Consider the following 26,550-nt stretch of genomic DNA (forward strand, 5'->3'; position numbering starts at 1 on the left):
GCACCGCTACCCAAAGAAGAGGCTGAAGAGGACGAAGTAGAGGAGGTCCTGGGCCGTCCCTAAGACAAGTGACAACATGTATATGTGTCGCGCTGGCGGAACGACCAATGGGTTGTGCATGAGGAAATCCCAGAGGTCGAAGAGACCATGAAAGTTGAACGAGCGGCAAAATGTCTGGTGATGGAAGTCTAGGTATGTTTTGCTTGACCACTTGATCCTGCTATCTAGTCAAACTGTCTGACTTAGCTTTTTTAAATGCAGGACTTAATGAAGACCGCAAGGTACCGCAAGAAGTGCTTCGACCAGATTGAGGGGGATCACAGCAAGCAATAAAGAGCTGGCGGCCGAGGTGGAACGCTTGCGCCACCAACTTGAAGCCACCAACCAGGAGAGGACGGAGCAAGAGGCACAGAACCAGAACCTAGTTATCCAGCTCAGTAACAAAGAGCAGGAAAAACACAAGTAAGTTGTCACTTTATCACAACAAGTGCATGACATGTGTTGTTGCATTGTTGGTAGTAACAACTATAGTGCAGGCTTAGAAGCCAAAGTAGTCCATCTCCAAGAGGAGAATAGCCATGTGGCCATAGAGTGTGGTTGCCTGAAGGAGGACAACAAGAAACTGGCGCACGACCAGTCGCAACTCCGGGACTACACAACCAAGATGAAGGAGAAACTGAAAAGTAAGTGTTCTAGACCACCTTGCTCACTCTGTTGCCCGCCTTATCTTGTCGTGGCGTGACATTTTAATGTCTTATGCGGTTTGTAGTTTTAAAAGTCAATGCCAAGAAGCATCTGGAAACCGTGATGAAAGATCATGACGGCTGGAAGGTGCGATGCCTAGAGATCACCGAGGATCGGGACACATGGAAGAACCGGTGCTAGGAAGTGGCAACTGGCATTTTGCCCGTCCTCAACCTTATCGACCCAGCGCTTATAGAGGAAGTGCCAAGGACGCCGCAGCTCAGACTAGTCGAGAGATGCCAAAAGGTATGGGGATGGTTCCAAGAGTTCGTGAAGGAGGCAGGTGAGTACACAGGCACACATGTGCTAAGCATGGTGCGTGCCCACTACCCCCTGATCGATCTCAAGCGCCTGGAGGCTAGGTACCTGAAGGAGGTAGATCCAGACAAGGCTGAGGAGCTTCGGATGACCTAGCTGGACCTATCTTCAAAGATAATTGGTGACATTAACCTATGTGGAGAAAGGAAAGCACTTGTACAGGGTACGCCATCAACAAGTCAGCTAGAAACGCCATCAGTTGTAAGCCAACCGGCGAAGCCTACGGTCTCAACTTGCTAGGCATCAGCGGGGCCATCCTCTTCAGCTCAACCAGTACAAGAGTCCCCAAGACTCGAGCAGGATGTCGGAAGCAGCGAGCAGCAGGTGCCGCGTGCCCCGACCAGCCAACAGGATAGGCTAGAGCTATAGAAGAAGGATATAGTTGTGTTATTGTAAACTTGGGCCTCTTCAGGCAAGCTTATAATAACATAACTGTATATCATCATAAGCTTGTTTGTTTTGTATAAAATGTATTTAAGCTTCAAACTTGTGTTGGTGTAACTAAGTGAGAACATGTTAGCATTCTGTTTAGTTGTACCAGTTTACTCAACATGTCATCCTAAAAAGTTTATACGGCCCTAATTTGCCATGTGGTCAGAGTGTGAGGTGTGTGACCTATGCACACATAGACGCAGACAAGTCAAACCAGGGGGGCCTGCGATCACCCATAGCGTAGAGAGCGGATCCCATGCACGTGTTGGGAGGAACCGGAGACAGGGCCTGCTCCGAAAACCCAGGAAGGAATGGTGCTCGGCTTTGACTGGCTAAGTTAGAATGACCGTAAAATTCAAAGTGACACATCAAAGTGGTCGGAGAAATCATAATAGCTTTATTGAATTAAATCGAAAGTACAAGAGGAGTACATATCTCAGTAGTTAAGCATAGAAACACCTAAGCTTGTCGATGTGCCATGAATTGGGTACGTCTGTACCATCCAAGTGAGCTAACCTGTAAGACGTTGGTCGTGTGACTTCCTTGATCATGAAGCGTCCTTCCCATGGAGTTGCGAGTTTATGGACACCAGCCTAATTCATCTTCCACTTTAGGACTAGGTCCCCGACCATGAAGAACCGCTCTTTAACGTTCTTGTTGTAGTACCTACGCAAAATAGCAAGGTATTTGGTTGTACGTATGCAAGAATTGAGCCGCTTCTCTTCTGCACTATTCACTTCTAGCTCCCACACTTCATTGACCTTGCCTTTGTCAAAGTTCTCGACCTGTGCTGATCTGAAAGCTATATCTGCTAGGAGGACTGCCTCAGCACTGTAAACCATAAAGTATGGTGAGACGTCGGTGTTACAACTGGGCTGAGTTCTGAGGCCCCAGACCACGGCTGGTAACTCTTTGAGCCATCTTACGAGAGCTTTGTCATTTTCTCTATACATCCTCTTCTTCAATGCATCCAAAATCATACCATTTGCCTGCTCGACCTATCCATTAGCTCTAGGGTGCGCCACTGAGATGTATTTTACTACTATGCTCCCTTCATCGCAGAAGTCCCAAAAAGCATTCCCGGTGAACTGAGTACCTAGATCAGTGATGATGCTGTTGGGTATGTCGAAGTGGTGGATGACCTAGTCGAGGAATGTTATAGCCTTTTCTAAAGATGCCTGTACCAGAGGCATGTACTCTATCCACTTAGAAAATTTGTCGATCAGCATAAAGACACATGTAAATTTCCCAGGAGCTAATTTGAAGGGCCCGATCATATCCAGTCCCCAGCATGCGAAGGGCCAAGAGGCTAGTCTTGTCTAGATCTCATGTGTTGGTACGTGGATTCTCTTGGCGAAGAACTGACAACCCTCACAGTGGTGGACTAGCTTCTCTGCATCAGCTACCGCTGATGGCCAATAGAACCCTACTCGGAAAGCCATGTCGACTAGCGTTCTCAAGGCTACGTGGTTACCGCAGGAGCCAAAGTGGATTTGGTCCAAGAGATGTTCACCATCCTCCTAGGTTATACACTTCATCAAGATTTCTTCCTTTGTGTTCTTGCGCCATAACTTGCCATTGACGAGCGGATACTGCTTACTACGACGCATTAGGCGCTCGTTTTCTATTCGATCAGTGTAACCGCTGCCATCTGTTAGGTACTTGATGAAAGGTACTCTCCAGTCGGGCTCATGAGTGGTCGAAGGTGGCTCGGTGGTGCTCAACGCCGGAACCGTAGCCACCAATTGCTTGTCTAGAGGCTTGTCGACCATGGGATCTTCCTCTTTGATGGAAGGCATGAGCAGGTCTTGGACGAATACGCCATGTGGGACTTTGGCTCGGGATGATCCTAACTTTGATAGCTCATCTGCTGCTTGATTTTTGTCCCGGACCACGTGTGTGTACTCGATGTCATAAAACCTGCCTTCTAGCTTTCTGATCGATTTGCAGTATGCATCCATCTTTTCACTGGTTGTGTCCTAGTCCTTATTGAGTTGGTTGATGACTAGAGCTGAGTCTCCATAGACATAGAGACGTTTAACACCGAGCTCGACCGCAATGCGCAAACCATGTAGGCATGCTTCGTACTCGGCGGCATTATTAGATGCTGGGAAATAAATCCTGAGGACATACCGAAGCTGCTCCTTGGATGGTGACACGAAAAGGACTCCTGCTCCTGCGTTGTTGATGTTAAGAGAGCCGTCGAAGTACATCTTCCAATACTCATCAAGCCCCTGAGAGGTAGGCGTGCTTAAGTCTGTCCACTCGACGATGAAATCAACGAGTGCCTAAGACTTGATTGTAGTATGGCTTGTGAATTCCAAGGAGAAGGGACATAGCTCCATTGCCCATTTGACGATGCACCCATTCACATCCTTGTTGCTAATGATGTCTCGCAGATGGTACTCAGTCATGACCACCACACGATATCCGTCGAAGTAATGTTTCAACTTTCGGGATGTTATCAGTATGGCGTAGATCAATTTCTGAATCTGTGGGTACCTAGTCTTGGATTCATTGAGTACCTCACTGATGAAATAGATTGGTCGATGTACCTTGTAGACGTGGCTGGGCTCGTCGCGCTCGACCACCATGGCAGTGGAGACCACTCGATTAGTCGCCGCAATGTAAAGCAGGAGTGTTTCATCTTCTCTATGTGAAGGCAGCGTAAGGTATTGTTTCAGCTGTGTGAAGGCAGCGTCTGCTTCCTCCGACCACTCAAACTTCTCGGATGCTTTGAGCAGTTTAAAGAACGGTAATCCCTTTTTGCCTAATCTTGATATGAAATAGCTGAGAGCGGCCATGCATCCGGTAAGCTTCTGAACATCCTTCACCTTTTTGGGTGGCTTCATGTCCAAGACAGCTTTGACTTTCTCCGGGTTAGGATGTATGCCGTCGTGACTGACGACGTTGCCAAGTAGTATGCCAGAAGGAACACCAAAGATGCACTTCTTTGGGTTTAATTTCCATTGGAATGTGTTAAGAGCTGCAAAGGTGCGTTCTAGGTTGTCAACAAGGGTATGTGCTTCCTTGGTTTTGATAACTACATCATCAACATAAGCCTCGATGAGGTCATCTTTTATCTCATCTTTGAGGCAGGCCTGTATAGCGCGTTGGTAGGTAGCCCCGGCGTTCTTGAGCCTGAATGACATGGTTGTGTAGCAGTAGGCGCCGAAAGGTGTGATAAAAGATGTCTTGATCTGGTCATCCTTTTTGAGAGCGATCTGGTGATAACCAGAGTAGCAATCGAGAAAGGAAAGCAGCTCGCAACCGGCGGTTGAATCTACGACCTCGTCTATGCAAGGTAAGCTGAAGGGGTCCTTAGGGCAGTGTTTGTTGAGATCAGTGTAATCAACGCACATTCTCCATTCATTATTCTTTTTGCATACAAGAACCGGGTTAGCTAACCACTCTGGATGATACACTTCTTTCATAAATCTGGCTGCCAAAAGCCGTGTAACTTCTACCCTAATCGCCTCCTTTTTGTCGTGAGCGAACCATCATAGCTTCTGCTTGATAGGTTTGGCCTTGCCGTTGACATTCAAGGAGTGCTTGATCAAGTTTCGAGGTACACCGGGCATGTCAGCAGGTTTCCATGTGAACACATCCACGTTGCTCCTCAAGAACCTGACGAGCGCGTCTTCCTATTTGGGATCCAGGTTGGCCCTGATAAGGGCCATTTTGCTAGGATCTCCGTTGACTAGCTGGATCACCTTGTGCTCCTTAGACTTGATGTTCTTGCGTGGAGCCTCGAGCTCTGGGATCTCCAGGTGGTCGGCCGAGGTCTTCTTGGCATCGAGCATGGTCTTGCCCATGTGAATAGAGAGGTCATGAGCCTCTGCTATTTTAAAGTTGTCGTCTTCGTAGGTATAAGCTATGTATACGTTACCCCTGAGGGTTAGAACTCCTTTCTCGGTAGGCATCTTGAGCACCAGATACCTGTAATGAGGTATGGCCATGAACTTGGTGAGCGATGGTCGACCAAGGATAGCATGGTAGGTGCCGTCGAAGTTAGCGACCATGAAGTTGACGTAGTCAGTGCGGAAGTGGTCCGGGGTCCCAAACTACACAGGTAGCGTGATCTGCCCAAGAGGTGTAGAGCTCTGTCCAGGGAGAACACCCTAGAACTGTGCCTCGTATGGCTTGAGATCCGCCTAGGTTATCTTTAGGGCTGGCAGACTATTTTTGAATAGTATATCAATGGAGCTGCCATCGTCAATCAGCACTCTATTGATTTGAACTTTGTTGATACAAGGATCGAGGACTAGGAGAAAATGTCCTGGTTTAGGTATTATGGCCCATTGGTCTTTTCTACTGAAGGAGATCTCACGGTGAGACCAAGGAGGGAGCCATGGATTGGCGATGAGGTTGTCGGTGTTGGCCACGTTCAAGCAAGTGCGGGTGAGCAGCTTGCGTTCTCATTTGGTCTCGATGGACACTTTGCCTCCAATGATGGTGTGCACGCGATCGGTTGGCTTAACGTACTTGTGACGGGGATCTGCGTCTTCATCGTCGTTATCCTCGTTGCACTGTTCCCCTATGTCGTTAGGCTTGTCGGATGTATCCGGAGCCTGTTGACGTGTGTAGATAGACTTGAGAACGCGACAATTCTCCATGGTATGGTTTGACTTGGGATGGAGCTGGCAGGGCCCTTTCAATGCTTTGGCGTAGTCTTCTTCGTAGTTACGATGTCCGCCACATTTCTTAACGGTGTTGACCTCACCGTCGTCTTCCTGAGCATGCTTGCCCCTGTAATCGTCACGGCGGTTACGCCGCTGATTACATTGGTCGCGGTGATCGCAGGAGTCGTTGCGCTGGTTGCGGCGGTCAAAATTGTCGTTCCGACCACAGTTGCCATGGTAGTCGTCGTGGTGTGGGGGTGGTCGGAGCATGGAACCCTTGCTGCTTCTTCGATAATTATCTTTTTAGCGTCATCGGTGTTCGCATATTTCTTAGCAGTGGCCAGGAGCGCTGTAACTGATTCAGGTCTCTTGCGGAGGAGCTTATCCCTTAGGGCGTCATGGAAGCGTAGGCCAGTGATGAAAGCCTCGATTGCCTCATTGTCGGAGATTGATGGGACCTTGATGCGCATCTCCGAGAAACACCGGACGTACTCGCGCAGTGGCTCATCCTTCCGATCTCAAATCCGCTGCAGATCATATTTGTTGCCGGGTTGCTCGCAAGTAGCAATGAAGTTGTCGATGAAGGCTTGCTTGAGCTCTTACCAAGAATCAAAGTACTTCGCTGGCAAGCTGACCAGCCATTGGTGACCTACATGGCCAACAACGACTAGGAAGTAGTTAGACATGACATGCTCATCAGCCATGGCTGATCTGCACGTAGTTTCATAGAGCATGACCCATAATTCAGGGTTCTCCTTGCCGTCGTACTTCTGAAGTTTTTCGAGCTTGAAGTTCTTAGGCCATATGACTTGGCGAAGGTGCAAAGTAAACTGCTTCAAACCCGACAGGCCGTGGGCAGTATCATATTCCATACGGTGATAGCTTTCATGGGATGCATGATCGTTGGCTCTCTAGTTGATGTGATTGCGCAAATCACGTCCTCCGAGGTAATGGCGGAGATCGTTATTGCCATCGCGGTGATCTCAGTTGCCATCTAGATTAGCCCTGCAACCATGGTTATCGCGGCAATTATCGTGGTTGTCTCGGTGGTTGTCGTCCCAAACGTCGCGGCGGTTGTCCTCCCGATGGCGGTTGTCATCTCGACCACCATCATGGCCACCGTTTCTGCCTTGACAGTTGTCTGATGGGTTGTTGTTGCACAAGCCACGTTGGTTGGGTGGCTATGAGCAACTTAAGTACTGGTGGCTATGGCTTGACTCGACTGAGACGGATGGAGCCCGGGCTTGATTTACAATCTCTGCGGTCTGGGCCATAGCAGCCGTCAGATAAGCTTGTATATCATCGCGAACTACCTAGATTTTCGGGGTATTGGGTAGCCGTTGCATTGTCATCATAGCAACGGCTACGTTGGCGCTTGGAGTCTTGAAGACCTGTTTGTCCCCCACCCTATCAAAGGCATTGTTGAGGTCACATGGCTGGACCCTTATGCGTCGTGCCTCCTCTTCTGCTTTGGCTTCGATTTGTCGGCGATTAAACCGGTCAATATTGCGTGCTTCGTGTGCAATCCTTTCTTGTTCTGTTTCGCCAACTGCTGGTGGTTCATCATTACTGACAACATTGATCAAATCCCCTCACCTTGGTGGGAAAGACGGGAATTGTGGGAACCCCGGGGCGTGGTCTGGGATATCCAGATCGTATTCGACGCCTTCATCGTCGTGATGCTGGAGCTCGGTGTGGATGGAAGCATTAGATGCGATGCTAGATGAGGAGCTGGAGTCACCCTCTTGGACTGTGTGGACGGATCCTTCTTGATAATCCTCAATCCGGATCATGTTGACGAAGTTGCGTGGCTCCAGCCGAGGTCGATGTATAAAACACAGATCCGAGCGGCGTTGTATATTATATGCATAGTTGGAGGCAGCGTTTCGTAGGCCGTAGGGCTAGGCCTAGTAGTTCTCCATCGAGGCTTCATACTTGGAGAGCCGGAGACCCGTTGCGGAGGTTGGCCGGCGACGAGCGGAGCGCCCTTTAGGAGTAGATATGACCACGAGATTTGTACCAAGTCGTGCAGGACGACTGGCCCGAGCTGGTCAGGTAGATCTGTTGTGGGGAGCGGTTACTTGCTCATTAGGTTGACTTTGAATTGCACTTACCAGAGCTAGGGTTTCAGCGAGTTTGGTGCCGACCCGATCGATGGAGTCGAGCAGGTCGATGTTGTCGATCTGCTTCCCTTTGTAGCGGGGAAGCGGACGATGGGTTGTCGGCGTGGTTGAAGATGATGCAGGCATGGTCAGAGCCAGATGTACCATGGTCAGAGCCAGATCCACCGTGGTCGGAGCTGTATCCACCGTGGTCGGAGCTGTATCCACCGTGGTTGGAGCCATAGCCGATGCAGGTGAAGCAGTGGTCGACGCAGATTGAATCCGCGCCTCCTCCGTGGTCATGGCGATGAAGTCATCGGAGCCGGTGGTCCAGGTGATCTGATCGACGGTGAACGTGAGGCTGTTCGGTGTAGCCATGGAGCCGGGGATGATGACCATCTTGTTCGCTTGGAGAGCAGTACGCACACCCCCTACCTGGCGCGCCACTGTCGATGAAATATGGTCGGCAGTCTACCTAGGGGTATGCCCAAGGTAGTAGATTGTCGGCAGACAGATACGTAAGCCACAAACAAGACGGTGATGCAAGACAGACACGAGGTTTTATCCAGGTTCGGCCGCCAAGAAGGCGTAATACCTATGTCCTGCGTCTGATTGTATTGATGTATGTCAACGAGAGATGTTTTTTAGAGGGGTCCCCTGCCCGCCTTATATAGTCCGGGGGGCAGGGTTATAGATCTGGAAACTAATCCTAGTCAGTTACAATTGCCATAGGTGGCCGGACATGGATTTATATTCTAACCGATCAGGATCTTGCTTGATCTCCAAATCTGCCTTGACTCCTTGCGCGGGACTCCGAACAGGTTGGCCGGGCCGCGCGTCGTCTTCCAGTGGACCGGACCCCCTGATCTGGGCCGACCCAAGCCTAGCCGTAAGGGTATAGGGGTTAATACCCCCACAAGGTTCATGTATGATTTACCTAAAAACAGGGGGGCATATGTTGACAATCAAATTGGGCCCAAGCCAATTTAAATAGGCCTATGACAGTTTTGGTCCAATCTCAGGAAAACTCCATAAAGCGACATGATATTAATACCATATTGGTTTTTCTATGGGATAAGACCACCCCTACCCCTTATAAAATAAGGGGTACATGGCTGATTGACTTCCCATCTATCCAATTATCATACAAACCAATTTATCAACTCCTTTTACCCCTTTACTCCTCTCATCCCCTCCTGCTATTTGGCACGTCTCCCGGTGAGATTTGTCAGCATCCTAGACGGCCTTGCTGGTCCTAGAAGATCCTCCATGTGCTCCTCCCCGACGGATCTTCTTGGGAGAAGTTCGGGAGTGTTTTTTAGCCAAGAACGGGCTCTACATCGGCCTTATCGGTCTCTAGATCAGTTTGGTCGATTATGCTGCGTTCCTGCTGCGTTGCAGGTTGATCTACAACCTCTTTGGACATCCAAAGCTCTGCTGGTGTGTTGGCTTGGGGTCATCTTCAACGTCAACACCATCCGAAGATTTCATAGAAAGCATTGTATACACGACATAGCAAGCTCCCCCCCTCCCCCCCCCCCCCCCCCCCCCGCACATATATATATATAGAGCAATAGTGTCCAAATGATGGACCAGTGACATAACCACTCCAACATGACCTAACCACGCCTTTCCTGCGTCGCAAACGAAGCACTACATCAACGCTCGCTGGAGCACTACTGCACGCCGCAGTTGCCCATGCATGGTGCCAGCAGCACGAGAGAGAGAGATCGAAAAAATATTACTCTTGATCCTAAAATAAAGGTGCACAAATTTTGTCATTGCAACATCAAAGATGATACAATCTCCACAATAGAATCTAGTGTATTAAACATTGGGAAAAATGATTGCAACTTTCAGATTTGTTGCAACATCCAAGTTAAAGCCCCTCTTTTTAGCATTCAACTTTGTTTGTACTGTAACATGAGAAAACATCTATTTCAAACACCCAAAATCACCAACTGAAACATTGCAATATCTCATACTGTAACACAAAGAAACAATATATTTTTTGTAGATATATGAACAAAAAATAGAACTGAAATATCTGATAATCGTTACCAAAATAAATAAAAATATTAATTCAAAAGTGCAAGTGTTGACACATACTCACAAGTAATCAATAAACTTGTTGCAACATTGTACATCTTCTAGAAATGATAAAGCAAAAAAGCTCCCGCAACATATAAAAATTGTTGTCAAAACAAGTTCCAAAAACATTTCAACATGCCTGCCATAGAATCAGCACATTTCTTGATGGCCTTTCTCATCTCTGTTTTGCCCCCTACCACACGGGGGACATAAGATCCTACACCTTCTTCTATTTGCTTCACGTGTAATCGTCGTCCCCTGCTTCCCCTCTAATTTTCGCGCTTATTGCTCCGCGCTCATCTTCTACCCCTAATGGAGGAATCGTCGCCACCAGGTAGAACTCCGCTAGATGACACCCTCTATTAGTCTAGGAAGAGTTAGAGAAAGATCAAGCTCTTCCATTTGGATGGATTGCTGGTGGAGAGACTGCAAAAGAAGTCGGGCATTGAGCATACGGCCACAGAGGGCATACGACAGTGCACTGCGCCTAGAGACAGGGGCTCCTCAATTTTAGGGCTAGAGCACTAGAGGAAAATTAGTTTGGAGAAGCGAAGGAAGATGAATGGACGTGCATAAATGAACTGAGAATGAACAGATAGAAAATTATAAAGAGGCGGGCTAACAGACACCCGTCCTAGCATTATCTTAATTTTTTGTAACTTGACTAGAAAAAAATAAAATTCTAAATAAATGAACTATATATTATGAAAGTATTGTTGGTAATAAATTTAGTTGTAAGGTTAAAATATAAAAAGTGTTAGATATTTATGGCCAAAATAAAAAAAATGACTTATAACAAACCTAAAATACCTTCAATTTTTTTAATGGAGTTGGCATATATAGTATAACTCATGTATAAGTTCATTTTATGTTCGCGGGTATAAGGCCCTGTTTGGATCATTGGGGCTAAACTTTAGCCCAAGGCTAAAGATTAGCTCTTAGAATGAAGGGGCTAAAGTTTAGTCCATAGGGCTGTTTGGATCCAGGTGCTAAAGATTAGCCATGTACTCTCTCATGACCTATTTGTCCCTAATTAATACTCATGCACAGGACTAAAAGAGGGTGGGGGGTAATATGCGTCTTTTGCCATGAAGGACCACTTTTAGCCCTCTTTAGCCCACCTTGGAGGGGCTAATGAAAAAATGTTAGGTTAAAGTTTAGCACCTCACTTTTAGCCCTCGATCCATGAGGGCTAAAAGGTGATTAAAAGGGATGGGCTAAACTTTAGTCCAAACGGGGCCTAAGTATTGTATTTGATACACAGTCTACTAGTAATAGATAGATTCCAGTATAACTGTACAAGTCCCTTTCAAAAAAAAAAAACTGTATAAGTAATTTGTATTTTAGTTTAGTGATAGCCAGACAGGAACTAAATATGATACGGCTAGTGGCACAAAAATTAAAAAGCGGGAAGGAACCATATAACCACGTGAATCAAAAGTATCAGAACAGCCACGCACGGACGGGGTCATCCGACGGGATGGACACCTGCCTCCCAGCATTTCCGATCTTAAAATCAGATTACAGTATGTTTGAGGGCATGCAGAGGAAGAACCACAACACTTTAGGCGTAGCTTGGTTCATTAGTATTCTTTTGGTGGTTCTATGATGACTTTAATAGCAGTCCAATAAGATAGGATGTGCGTGTGTCCGTGCCTTTATTTCATGACGAAAAAAATCAAAATAAAAGAAAACCTTGTACCTCAGGCCCCGACGGCAATCCTCCCTCGTGCAAGGGTCCGATTCACGTCCACATATCTCGTGAGAAACAGGTGGACAGTCCTAGCATGCAAGTGCGTCAGTTTGGCGAGCGAGTCTGCCGCACCGGGGGGTCTGTAGTGTCAAACGGTTAGGATAGGATAAGATCAGATCCCTTGGCAGATCAGCACACTTAATAACTTGACAGATCCAGAGCTCGGATCGATATCTCTGAATCGCGCGGCGTTGGTAGGCGAGAACAGCATTCTATTTATTGTCTTCCTCTCTGCGGTGGCGACTTGGGGATTTATCGTCAGGGCAGGACGGCGGCGCGCGGCTGGGAATCGGTGGCTGCTTTCCGGTGAGAGTGAGATCTGCGGCCATTATTCTGCTTCCGGTGAGCAGGTGCGTCGACTACCCGAACTGTACGCCTTCTTTGTCTTTCTTGGCGACCTATCTTGATTTCACTCGTCTGCTTATCACGTTGTTGATTAACCCGTGGTAGGTATTATATTATTATATAATGCGATAGGCCGCATGTAAGAATCCTGTCTCATCATCATAGTAGTAAAGTTTGGGATTGATGAAGAATTCGGGAAATTATACAATTGGGGCGAATATAAAAAGCAAGATCGCGATGGATCTGAGGCGCGTGGTTATCTCACACCACCCCAGTTGCTTGGTTTTAATCAGAATTGTCCAGTTCCAGTCGATGGTGTCTTTCTTCTTCCCTGTTTACATTGTTAGCATTTGTTAATGGCTGACGATTGGATTCCGGCGGCGCTTTCCTCTACTACGGGGTACGGGCAAAAGAGGCGTTACGAGGAACGCCGTCGTCCGTTCTAGCGGTGGTGGCACGCCAAGGAAAGGGCAGCAGGGCGACGGAGCAGGAGGGAAAGCCATTGGTGGGCACATCGGCGGCGTCGAGTTGAACTTGAACATGCGCGGTCCAGGACGCCACCAACCCAGTGCTGGCGCTAGGATTTGAAGGGCCCTTCCGCGATCTAGTCGCAACGGCCCGTTTGATCATGTATAAAATTTTATAATATATAGACACTAATTTTACTTGCAAAACGAAAGTAAATTCAATAACATATTTTTAATTTAACATGTCTGATAATTATTGAGGAACAATGTAGATTAAGCAATATATTTGTAGATGTATGATAATTATCGAAGAACAATGTAGATTAAAAAAGCAATATATTCTTTTTCTTTTCTCACCCATGATAAATGTTTCTTAGGTAACATTCTAAAATTCTAACACCTAAATTAAAAGAAAAATATGACTATATGGGTACAAAGTACTAGAAGTCTGGAATACTATACAAATAATTAATTTGGATTAAAAATAAAAAGAAAAAAAATATTGGGCCTAAACAACTGATCGGTAATCGCAATTCGTAAGAAGCAAAGAATCAAGATGTCGTCGTCGTGGAGCCCTGCCTGGTCGCCGTCCTCGTGCACCGTGTCTGTGTCTCCGGTAGTCTAGCTCTTCGCGGCGGCGTGGCTCGCCAGCTCCGCGTGTGTAAGGCGCACATCACGAACTCACGATCAGAGTGTGATGTGTGTAGCGTGACTCCTCGCCTCCACTCTAACCGAGGGCCGTGGGGAAAGGAAACTAAAAAAGAAATGCCGATATTGTCTTTTTTGGACCACTTGATCAGTTTTATGTCTTTCTTCTTATTAGTTTGCTAATGCCTAATAGACACTAGAACCTGGGGATTTGTATACTTGAATTTGGATCCCTCCTTCATTTAAGCCCCCGGCCGTCGCATCTCGTGTCCTACCCTACGGCCAGCACTGCACCCACCTTGTTCGTGTACGCGCGAGGCAGAATAATCTCCACTCCGTGGAAAAGCGGACGGCCAGCCAGCGGCGAGAAGAGAGTTGATAACCCACGACGTTGTCGTTCACTCGTTGGGTCACGATCGATCCGATCCTACCCGTCGACACCCGCGCTTGCATCTTCATGCTTCTAGCTGCTGCTTCTTCTTCTAATTATATATATACATTCGTTCAATCAAGATTTCCCACCGAGTACCGCACCTCAGACTCAATGTAAAGAGACGTCCAGCAGCCTTCCTTTGCCGCAACGTGCAGGAACTTAGAAACACCACACTTGGTGTTTCGGCAGCGCACCTTATACAAAACTGATGACTCAACAGTACAAGTTGCTCACGGCCTAATCGGGACCGTTTGACACGTATATATCTCGAATGAACCATGTACCATATATATGCATGGCATTTCAGTGCCTACGTGCATATTTATGTTCTTCGTATATCTTGATGATGTTTCTAAAGTATATATTCCTCCAATAAATATTAAGAAAAATACATCGACAACTTAAAAAATGATTTAAAGAACACATATTTGCACGCTACGACCGTTAAAACAAGTAAACAACATACATAGTACATGGAACTTTTGGCGTTTCCGAGGTGTAGGACTGATCAGCCGTCATGCTGCTCTGTTGCAGCATTCACACATTGCAGGCGTTCAATGGTTGACCGTATGTGTTTCCAGCCAGTTCCAGGAATGAATGTAAGGCTGTGTTTGGTTGGGGGCGGGAGAGGGACGAGGTGGATTTGTCCTAGTGTTTGATTCGGAGATAGGTGAGATAGAGCCGCCCCAACAGGGAGTATTATTCAAGATTCGAGCACTAAGCCATCCCTCCAAAAGTGAGGTATGCGCTCGTCCCTTGGCAACGATGTTTTGTCTCTGTCTACGTGCCTTCCTCTTCCACGGCCACGGCGTGGCTGGCTGGCCTGGGCACGGCGCAAGCGCCACCCTTGCCCAGCGTACAGGTGGCCCCCGACGAGTGAAGTGGGTGGCTTACGACTCCAGTGCAGATGACCTCACCCGGCCCTTGCGAGGCGACGACGGACTGGGCGAGTAGGTCAGGCGACGGCAGCGGCGCAGCGGCCCCGGCCATGGGCGAGCGCGGCCCCGGTGGCAGCACGAGTGACCTCGGCCATTGGCGAGCTCAGCAACGGCGCGGACTCCGGGTGGAGCTCTGGCAGCGCCAGCTCCAGGCGGGATTGGATGAGCGGCGGGCGAGATCCATGCGATCGTCGAGCGGTGGAGGAAGATGTAGAGCTTGGTGTGAAGTCCTTGGCGTGGTCGGGGCGGACTCCATGGCATGGTCGGTGATGGAAGGAAGACGAAGGCGGTCGGTGATGGAAGGAAGAAGATGAGCTAGAGAGGATGACACGTGGGCCCCATCTAAACAGATGCCTAACAATCACCAACGCGACATATCAGGTGCCATCCTTATCGCTCTAACCAAACAGAGAACAATGATGTCACCATCCCCCAACCAAACGCAAAGATGGAACCATTCCATCACCTAAAACGGGAATAGATCCATCACATCCCTCTTATCGCAAAACCAAACACATCCTAAATGGATGCGTCCACGAACATGTAGCAAACCCGCAAAAATTAAGCCTATTTACAGGTTCACAAACAAACCAAACTTGTATCACTAGACTTTCATGTAACAAGTGATATGTGTTGTTTAGACTTTCTAAGCTCTCTGATCTAATTGAATACCAGATGTCATGCAGTTCTAGCATTTCGGGAGGCACTAAGGTAGTGTTTGGATGCAAGGATGAGCTGTGACGGGATGGGATGGCTCCGGGACGAGTAGTGTTTGATTGGGAGGCCACCAAAGGCGAGAACGTCCCACATGTGAATATTTGCCTAAGATGCGTGCTCGCCTCGCACCCAAAAATCAAGCAGACTGGGGCATCCCCGGTGGGACGAGTGCCGTGCGCACATGAGATGAACGGGAAAGAAGGCGAGCAGGGGCTGCCAGAGTTGAAGAACAAGTGGGGGCCCACCGGAGTTGCTGGAGGTGGGGAAGAAGTGGGCAAGCGCATGGGCAGAGTCCGATTCGAGAAGAACAGAACAGGGAGTAGGCGAGTGAGATACCGATGGCGGTGGCAAGTGATCCGCGAGAGTGGGGGGGGGGTGAGAAGGCGATGTCACTGCCATCACGTGGGTCTGCTCTACCGGTGCCCCCGCTGTGGCCGCGTAGGTGAGCTCTAGCCCCATTGCCGCGCGGGCTACCTCTGCCACTGTCGTTGTAGAGGAGGCGCGAGGCGCGACCGTGTGGTGGGCTTCGGATCGGGGACAAAGGAGATAGGGGGAGGAAGAAAACTGAAAAAATAAAAAAAAAACTAACAAATGGGCCCCACATGTCGTAGCTGATTCCACTTTTGATGTCTCTAGACCAAACAAAAAATGGGTTGATCCTATCCCTTCTCAACCCTACGTTGTACTATGTAATTCTAAAAGAACAGAAAATTACATTTGTATCATCCCACAAACCAGAGTCAGCTCCTCTTTGTCTCCCAACCAAACATTATCTAAAGGGCTAGTTGCCACGCTTCCCAAAGACCATATATCCAGGCATTCCAGAAGTAAAGTGGACAATAGGAAGAGTTTATTTATCCCTTCCTAGCATCACAACATTCTCTGGGTGTTGGGTGTTGTAGGGTACCACGGCATTTTTTGAAAATAGAAAGGGATTCCATTACTCGGATGCTGCACTATTGGCAACCACAATCGTCTTACACAAAGAGAGGATCCACAAAGGGATTATCATCCTCCCCGCACTCACATCCCATTGCAGCTAGTGCATAAGCAGTCCTATTACATGATCTAGGGACAGCACTAATTTGAAACGAAATAAAATTTAGACGTGCTAGATCCTTGAATATTTTTTTATCAGCCTTCCTGCCATCGATAGACTCCATTCTTCCGCTTGCTTCACTAGGAGAGCGTCTGTTTCAACCAGTAACCTTGAGAGCTTTGAGAGAAGACCAAAGGTCATTTCCATGACTAATGGTTGTTCTAACATGCCTAGCGTAACTTTGTAGCACTCGGGCACTCCACACTAGTAAATTTTCATATTTCAACTACATTCATGAACTATTCACATCATTGTCCGACCAATCATCATATATCAAACACTTCTAGCCAAGATTAGCCATCCCTTAGCGTGCACGTTGGTAAGAATACCTAAGCTTATCTTCAACTTCCATCTCTTCCCCCGCACCCCCTGCCCCCCCCCCCCCCCCCCCCCCCCCCCCCCCGCTTACCTCGCCCGGTGCCTAGGCCACCGATGACCTCTCCGCTCACGGTCCACCCTCCTACTTCTTTCTCGTCCTTCCCTAATCCGAATCGGTTACTTCACTAGCGACCCTCGCCCCCCGCTATTGGCTCCGTCCAATCGGATATCCTCCAACGTCCGCTAGCTCCGTGGTGCCCCCACTAGGGGCGAATGTACACTATATTACCGTGGTCCGTTGATTCCGACGTTTTTGTTAACCCCTTGTATATTAAGGCTTTATTTAGTTCATAACCCTGACAAAACATCATGTTACATCAGCTTCTCTGATGATGACCCCAATGATTCCATTCTCTAGATTTGCCCTTGACCTCTGGTCACTTTTCTCGTGCCCCTCAACCCACCACCACTGTTGGGCCAAAAGCCGATGCCGATCCTATCTCCCATCTAATTATGATGGAAACCCCTCCTCGTGAAAAACCAAACCTTAACATTGAATCCTCACCGCAGTTGCCTCATCCACCGTCCTAGCCTGCAGCAACCTCGTCGTTAGCCGCTCCGTCCAATGTCCGCCGCTTTGGTTCCATGTGACTAAAGTTTAGTCAATATCATATCGGATGTTTGGATACTAATTAGGAGTATTAAATATAAACTAATTATAAAACTAATTACATAAATGAAGACTAATTCATGAGACGAATCTATTAAGGGCTTGTTCGGTTACCTCGGAATGAAGACCTGGAACGATTGTCTAATTTGTATAACATTGATCGGCGGGAATAATTTCTTGCCTCAATCCAGACTAATTGAATATGCCCTAATCCTAATTAGTCTATAATTAGCGAATGTGATGCTACCGTAAACATATTTTAACCATGGATTTATTAGGCTTAATAAATTCGTCTCGCTGTTTAGTTACGGTTTATGCAATTAGTTTTATAATTATCCTATGTTTAGTTCTTCTAATTAACATCAAACATTTGATGTGACAAGGAACACCCCTGATGGCGGCGCTCTCGCTTGTGTGTCCCTGCTAGAGGCGACGTACGTGCGCTAAACAAAGGTTGTGCCTAGAGCAGGTGGTTTAATGTATATAACGGTCGCTCGAAAGCCCTAAAAATGTTAAAGAACACGTCTTGTGTGACCTAAAACTGGCTGGAAACACGTGCCACTACGCACTGACATCTGCAATATATGTGAATGCTGCAGCCGAGCAGCATGAGAGTAAAAATCCAGAAGTTGCATGTCCTATGTATGTTGTTCTAACGGAAGCATGCAAAGATACGTTTATAAATCGTTTTTAAGGTGTCGCTGTGTTTCCTTCAACCATTTCAAAACCGAGCTATCGTGTCAAACTTCCTTCGAGCTCAGCGTGGATCGGATAAGCACTATACTACCTGCCAAGACACACAACAAAAGCCATGGCATGCGTGAGTTGTCAGTTTCCAGCACTCTCGGTGGCAGCTTGTTGGGCCACAGGCGCACAGCCAAAGTGCGTAATGGCCTTGTGTGCGTTTATCTCTGTAGTGTGTATGGCTGTCCCTGTTCACGCGATGAGATAAGAAGAACTCAGTATAGTGTGCTACTCAATTGTTGGGCGGTGACGTATCCGTACCTTGCAGCACACAAGTTGATGAATGAATGAACTGACGACTTTTCGGTTCTGTTGCAGCACGAGTTGAACTTCTCTACGTGCCGGCCCGTGCCTACCGCTGCACTGATAGATAGTGCGCAGGCAGCTAGATTGGTGATTGATCGGGTGCTGTAACCATTTGGTTCACTCCTATGTTTGACCTATACATGTAGTCCACATGTGTAATAATAATGTTTCCTCAGGTAAACCGGCAGGAGCGTACTGGTCGTAGTATAAGTGGACCGGCCGGGAGTGTTGCCGCTTCACTCGTCGAGCTGCATCGTGAAGTATAAGCGTAGAAGCCATGGGAGAAGAGAACAAGCAACGTCGGGATGGCCATGGCGGAAAGAACAAGTACGCCGTGGGGTGCTCCATTATTGGTTCCATCATCTCCATCCTCATGGGTTACGGTAATGAACATGCATGCATGAACTTACTCTCATATATATATATATATATATATATATATATATATATATATATATATATATATATATATATATATATATATATATATATATATATATATATATATATATATATATATATAATTCCGGTGCACGCATGCATATTATGCATTATATTATATTTATCGCAGACACGGGCGTCATGAGCGGCGCGATGCTGTTCATCAAGGAGGACCTCAAGACCAACGACACGCAGGTCCAGGTCCTCGCCGGCATCCTCAACGTCTGCGCCCTCGTCGGCTCCCTCACGGCCGGCCGCGTCTCCGACTGGATCGGCCGCCGCCGCACCATCTCCCTCGCGGCCTGCATCTTCCTCGCGGGGTCAGTACTCATGGGACTCTCGCCTAACTTCGGTACGCTCCTGGCAGGACGCTGCGTGGCCGGCGTCGGCGTCGGATACGCGCTCATGATCGCGCCCGTCTATGCGGCTGAGATTTCGTCCGCCCAGATCCGCGGCTCCGTCACCTCGCTGCCCGAGATCTGCATCAGCTTCGGCATCCTGATTGGGTACGTGGCCAACTACCTGCTAGCCAAGCTGCCGCTGGTCTACGGCTGGCGCGCCATGCTGGGGCTCGGCGCGCTGCCGAGCGCCGTGCTCGCAGTCAGCGTGCTCGCGATGCCGGAGTCGCCCCGGTGGCTCGTCATGCAGGGCCGCGTCGAGCAGGCCCTCGCCGTGCTCAGGCGCATGTCCGACACTGCGGGCGAGGCCGACGTGCGGCTCGCGGAGATCAAGACCGCGGCGGGTCTGGCGGCAGATGACGCCGCCGCCGAAGACGAAGGCGCACCCCGCCAAACGAGAGGTGTCGTCGTCGGCAAGGGCGTGTGGAAGGAGATGTTCCTGCACCCGACGCCCCCCGTCCGGCGTATCCTCGTCGCGGCCTTCGGAGTCCACTTCTTCCAGCACCTCACGGGAATCGAGGCCGTGGTCCTATACAGCCCTCGCATCTTTAAGGCAGCCGGCATCGCCACCCGCAGCCACATCCTTGCAGCGACCATCGGCGTGGGCGTCACCAAGACGGTGTTCATCATGACAGCCATCCTGCTAGTCGACCGCATCGGGCGGAGGCCGCTCTACCTCTCGAGCCTGGCGGGCATCATCGCCTCGCTTGCCTGCCTCGGTCTTGGCCTCACCGTCGTGGAGCGCTCGGCGCCGCGCCACTCCCCGACGTGGGCTGTGGTGCTGTCCATCGCAACGGTGTTCACCTTCATAGCGTCCTTCTCCGTCGGCGTGGGGCCCATCACGTGGGCGTACAGCTCGGAGGTGTACCCGCTCCGGCTGCGCGCGCAGGGCGCCAGCGTCGGCGTGGCCATCAACCGCGTCATGAACGCCGGCGTCTCTATGACGTTCGTGTCGCTGTACAAGGCGGTGACCATCGGCGGTGCCTTCTTCCTGTTCGCGGGGCTGGCCGTGCTGGCGGCCACGTTCTTCTACTTCCTCTGCCCGGAGACGCAGGGCCGGCCACTGGAGGAGATGGAGGAGCTGTTCAGCCGTGGGTGGTGCACGCGGCTCCCGTCATCGGAGGCAGCTGTCGTGGAGCTTCCGGTGTCCAACGTCACCGACGGCAACGGCAAAGCGCGGCCGTGATGCGATAGCAACAAATATGGATGAATCATATATTCATGCTACATGTGTTTGTAAATGTCAATATTTCTCAACTAGGAGGAAATATTCCCGTAGCATCTCCAATGGTTTCCAAAATAATAAGATTTTTGCTATTTGTCTGTCAATAGATTTTTGTTCTTCAAATCTCTTGAATTTTGAACCATTGGATTTGCTTTAAGACTAGTACAAGGCGCGCGCCCTTGCGTGCGTTGGTAGGCACAGGTAAGTTCACATGCGAAAATATATATTGAATCTTTCAATACAGAACCGAGTTAAGAGCCAAGTAGACAGCACGTAATTGGTAACATTACATAGACATAGTAGATTAAGTGTAGCTGAAGTAGTGACATAATAAGTAAACACGAAGTGGCACGACGAAGTTTTTAAACAGACTGTCAGGAGCCGTTGCCATGTACATAGGACTGAAACGGCAAGGCAATCACGGACGTGTCTGATGTGATAAATATAACCTCGCCCATCTCGCAAAGCGACAAAGCAGTAATCTTGATCCATGTTGTCACTCTTTGTAGGAGCAAAGGCAATCAATCAAGAAATAATAGGGGAGGAATTTCGTAATCATGCTCTTGTCCCTTCCCCCCTTTGGGTTTATTCAAAGATAACTGCATTCACAATTACTTCGTAATAGTTTCGAAGAGATACAGATCAACAAAGCATAAAAAAGGGGAAAAAAACGTGCCATACCTGGCCTTAGAGCAAGTATAATAGCAGGCTGTAAGCCGACTAAATGCTAAGGTGGAGGAGAGAGGGGAGGAGAGAGAGGAGAAGCGGGCTGTAAGCTTACAACCGGCTTGGACACAAGAACCAAGAAAATCTGTGAGAGACACAAGTAGGCCATGTATTAACTGTAAAGAACTAACTACTATATGAGTGGGCTAAGAGAAGGCTACAAAGAACCTTACAGCTAGCAAGCCAGCTGTATTATTAGCCTTATCTTAGTTATTACTGGAGGTACGTTGGAACAGTATCTGTTGCCCACACATTCTGCCAACTCATCTTTCAGACCGGCCATTGTCCGCTGGTATTCCCTGGCAATGAAGAACAAGCATGCAGAGCAGCAAACACAATTCCAGACAGCATCTTTCAATTTTCGAGGTCGAAGTAATGATACTGGTAGTACATCGAGACCTGAAAAATATAAGAATTGCATATTTTTTATATCGATATATAGGGTTCCATGCCCAATAGATCCCTCGATGCAATAACTTAGTGGAACAACAATGAAATAGACAGTTTCAATATTTCTCATGGAAAACCAGAAAAGTGCTAGGCTAATACATTTCACAGCTCACGATAATGATGGGTCAGCCAACCAACGTGGTGTGTATTGCTTTGCATACCTGAATATGGAAAGATGTAGCTTAAGTGTTCATCCTTCCATCTGTGTTCCAACTGTTCAACTGCTCACTTACCTGAATATGGCATAGTTAAGTCAGGATTTTCATACATTCCATTGCAATGCTCATTATGTTTACACATCTATATCTTTCATATAATTTTTTTTTAAAATAAACGTACCAATATCAAGCAATCGGAAAAACTGAGAACATGCATGTGATGATTTTCTAGGGTCTCTAGAAGTGTAACTCAGTCCTGTATGGGAAAGTCCTATGTGGGCTAAGTCGTTACAGTGGTAAAATCAATCGACTATGAAAAGACAACATATGCAGAGAAGGAAAGAACAAGGCTCCTATAGAGACGAATTGCAGTGCTCTAATTTTCTAACCATGGTTATAGGAGCAGAACAAGGCTCTACCACTGAATATAGAGGCGAATTGCAGTGCTCAATGGACCTAAAATCAATGAGCCTTCGCCGACATATTTAAGAAAGAAGGATGAACAATATCTGAGGACATGGGAGTAACAACACACTCTGAGGGATGTTTTAGCATTCACACTTGACTTGTCGAGTGACATAAAAGTTCAAGTGTGGGAAAGGAAGGCTGACTCCTCTAAAGATGATCCAACAATGCTCTTCCTCCTCTCAAGCTCTCATCGCTCTGGCACGCTGGTTTGCAATCCCTCTATTCACTATTGCTTTGTTTCTATAAGTTTGAATGATTTTACTTAAGATATAAAATCAATCCTCAAGAGAAGCAGTAATGGTGAACAATAAAGGCACATCACTAAAAACATGGGATAAATGTTCTTACCAACTTTTCTGTGGCATAGAATATGGCCTTCAGCTCTATGACAAGACTACCCTTGTTATTATTTGTACATCCCTTTGGGTATGTATTGTCCACTAATCTTTTGAAGGAATGAAACAATGAATGGAGAAGAAGATCCAATGAAATACCTAGATCCATAAAAGAAAGAAGAAAAATATGGCATGATAAGAGAATGAGAAAGAAGTGCGATATAGGAGACAAGATGCTCATGAACAACTCAAGCAAGGAAAGCTTCAAAATAGGAAGGAAGGTTCACCACAACCATCTACCTTCGTCACATGGTGTCATCACGCTCCAATGATGAAGGTAACATCTTAAGGTAAGTGGTCATTATTTAAAAAAGCTTTCCTTTGATCTTGGCATTCACATAAATAAAGAAACAAATATGTTTGAGTTACAACTTTGCTTGATCCAACCTGATTAACTCAACATGTCTTGTTCTTTAAACTTGATCATAGCACTACTTTCTTGATCCCATAGTCTTAACCAAATGAGCTAAAATATTGCATATCTTATCTTTGAAAGATGGTAGTCATAATCATGTAAAGTATGACACATTATGTAAAGATGGACAATCCTTCCATATGTTAAGCAAGTCCACTCTTTTTGTCAAATGTATTCAAATGCCACATTCCTCCTCATCCTTTTGATCTTATCACCCATGTTATAAGAATGAATGCACATAACATTAACCTTATCATGATTCAATGTGCCTAAGGCTAGAGAAGAATAAATAAAATTTTGGTTCTATTGGTATTTTCCCACCAATAGAGCCCATGCACTTGATCTCTACCTTTTCTTTATGAGCAAAACACACTTCGAGCAAAGTATGGGGGATTTATCCACCAAATTTTACAAGTGAAAGTTCTGATCTGGCAATAATGATGCACACAAGATGTCATCAGCTTCTACTACTAATACCTAAACAAGGAGGGAGAACAAGTCAAGAAAGATGAACCTGTCAAACCAAAATCAAATTCAAGACCAAGACGGGTTTGGCAGAAGAAGGTGGCACCACCATTGGAAGCGCCACTAATGTAAGGCGCCACCACAGGAATCCTCATCCTCAAGAGCGAACCGGAGGGCGCATGCCTTTCTCTGGCTAAAGGTATCATGACTCTCAGGAGGTCTACCACCGCTTTGGCAACAGACTCGCAACCATTGAAGGGACAAATGTTGCCATACAAGGTACATTACATAATCATACAACAAAATCAAAATTGGGAGGCTTTGTTCTAGCACCTCCATGTTCGGCCACCTCATTGACCACGACAACAACCAGCTTGGGGGAGAAGGCATCCCCCGTGTATCTAGATAAGTATTACTTTCTCTTTGTTTTACTATTTCTTTATAAATTTGCTAAAAAGATGCATAACTAAAAACAAAATAAAAATTTATCTTAGCTAGTTATATATATATATATATATATATATATATATATATATATATATATATATATATATATATATATATATATTAGTAATGTGTGATCCTAACAATGAAAACAAAATAAAAGAGTATGTCTAGTTTTCTTTAAATTTGATTTTTAAGAGCTGAATAAATAAATGGACTCTGCAGATAATCTTTGAAATGAAAATGATGAATAGTTGCTCTGTTGTAATTCCTTTCAAGTACCTAGTTTTCAGCCTTGAATTCTTCTGAGTTTTGAATAAGATTGATTTGATATAAGGATTTACTCTGAACTTAAAACTCATGGGTAGCATATGCTTGATCTAAGTCTAGGTAATTGATGGATATGATATGAGAAGGTCTGAGCTGTTGTTTATCTTGTTCCAAGTGACACTAAAATTCTACAGATTTATGTTTTGAAAGAACATAAAAATGCTACATGATGAGTTCTTGTATGACAAAACTTCAATTCCTACCAAGAGCCATACCTGTTATTTAGACTAGGAAAACTTTCACTTATATGCTGCTTGTTTTGCATTGAGTTTGGTCAAGCTTTGTTGACCCTTATGAGAGGTTCGTCATGCTCTTAAAATCAAGATCACGTACACACCACCCACATATGCACTACTCCTACACTGAGGGTAGGCGTAAAAATATGCCATTCCATTTTGATCCACCCAAAAATGTTTTACTGCTGCATTGGGAGTGAACACCAAAAATATGCTCGATAGGTTTCACCATCCACCAAATAAATGCTCTAAAGTTCTTGTTGCTATCTCTTAAAAGTTTTGAAGAGTCATGGGCTAAGCAAAAATTATTCATTAAAAAAAGAAAAAGAAAAAAAAGAGATGGAAAAAATGGACAAGTGTCTGAGATATCAAAAACAATTAGTACTCAGATGCTCGCCTGAAAAAAAAGAGAAAAGAGATGAATAAGATAGCCCATGTTCTCTTGCAAAGTTATTTCCATGTTACAAAAACAGAGATATATTTTCAAGAAGCATAGTAGAATTAGGTTAGCCACCATATAAATATCCACTATACATCCATACACATGCATATCTTGATTTGATTGTATGACTCAACTCTTTTTGGATCCGATGTTTGACTTTACAATATATGTATTGCAACTATGCTCTTTCATGCTATTTCCACTTCTATGAGCTCCACATAAGCTTTAGTTGTAGGAAGAGAAAGGCACAACAAATTATGTCTTGGTGAGGATCCACAAATACCATATACATTGAGAGACTTGAGAGTGTCATACAATAGAATCTGAGTTTTATTTTGAAAAATTATAAAAAACTCCAGAATAATGGTGGAGCAAAGGACTTGAGACATAGTGCTTGACTTGATCGTTCTATCTTTCAATTGCTCAAGACCCAAGTAAAGGCTAAGAAGCCCCATGGTTGAAGGTAATATGGGTAAGTTTTGAAAGTCGGATCAGTTTATTTTAATCCGGAGGAGAACTTTTGTTTGAACGCATGTGTACTTTTGAGGAGTGAAAGCATTGTAGTTGTGGTAGAACCGCCCAAAATAACACATTTACGGAGGTGCTTGTCTTCCACTAACACTAAGCGCCCTGAGAGAGAGCTACATCAGGCGGGTTCCGTCGAGCACACCTCGAGGGAGAGGTCGAATAATCCATATTTTCCCCAAGGATCCAATAATTAGAACGAGTTACAAACTTAGTCCATTTCATACATCTAGAGTTCTTAAAAATTGTATTATTACATTACCAAATTTAGAGTGTGGAATATTAAACAGTGGAATGAAAATAAACATCAAATAAATATCTATCGATAATAAGCAAGGATCCATCTATGCCCACCAGAAGAATCCTTCACACAATGGCTACTCCTCAAGTAGTACCTGCAACAGGGGTAAATAAACCCTGAGTACACAATGTACTCGCAAGACTTATCCGACTAATGGGAATAATTTCCTGACTCCAAGTGGGTTATGATAAGCTTTATGGTTTGCTGGTTTTCTTTTTGGCAGAAAGCAATACTAATGGTGAATCCTTATTTATGTTATTACTAGTAGTCAAGATTAATTCATTACCTAAACAGTCTATGTAAGCACTTGTTCTACTTTCAAGCAAGGGTTGAGCAATCAGTTTCGTTTCATCATCTTTCCTCTTTCAGGTCTTACTACGGTGC

At 46.3% G+C, this 26,550-nt stretch overlaps 1 protein-coding gene across 5 annotated transcripts; it reads left to right on the forward strand.

Moving 5' to 3' along the window:
• The first annotated feature begins 12,176 nt into the window (after positions 1-12,176).
• LOC136493078 (probable polyol transporter 6) lies at positions 12,177-20,915 on the forward strand. Of its 5 annotated transcripts, none has more exons than XM_066489118.1 (4): positions 12,177-12,432; positions 18,760-18,846; positions 18,924-19,130; positions 19,319-20,915. In XM_066489118.1, the coding sequence occupies exons 3-4, from the start codon at positions 19,025-19,027 to the stop codon at positions 20,770-20,772; spliced, it is 1,560 nt and encodes a 519-aa protein (XP_066345215.1). In that variant the 5' UTR covers positions 12,177-12,432; positions 18,760-18,846; positions 18,924-19,024; the 3' UTR covers positions 20,773-20,915. The 5 variants fall into 5 exon arrangements, with proteins under 5 accessions (XP_066345215.1, XP_066345216.1, XP_066345214.1 ...); XM_066489119.1 differs by having other exon boundaries at positions 12,177-12,412; positions 18,760-18,851; XM_066489117.1 differs by having other exon boundaries at positions 12,177-12,412.
• Positions 20,916-26,550: the final 5,635 nt, after the last annotated feature.

The sequence above is a fragment of the Miscanthus floridulus genome, chromosome 11 (assembly GCF_019320115.1).
Source record: "Miscanthus floridulus cultivar M001 chromosome 11, ASM1932011v1, whole genome shotgun sequence".
NCBI lineage: Eukaryota > Viridiplantae > Streptophyta > Magnoliopsida > Poales > Poaceae > Miscanthus > Miscanthus floridulus.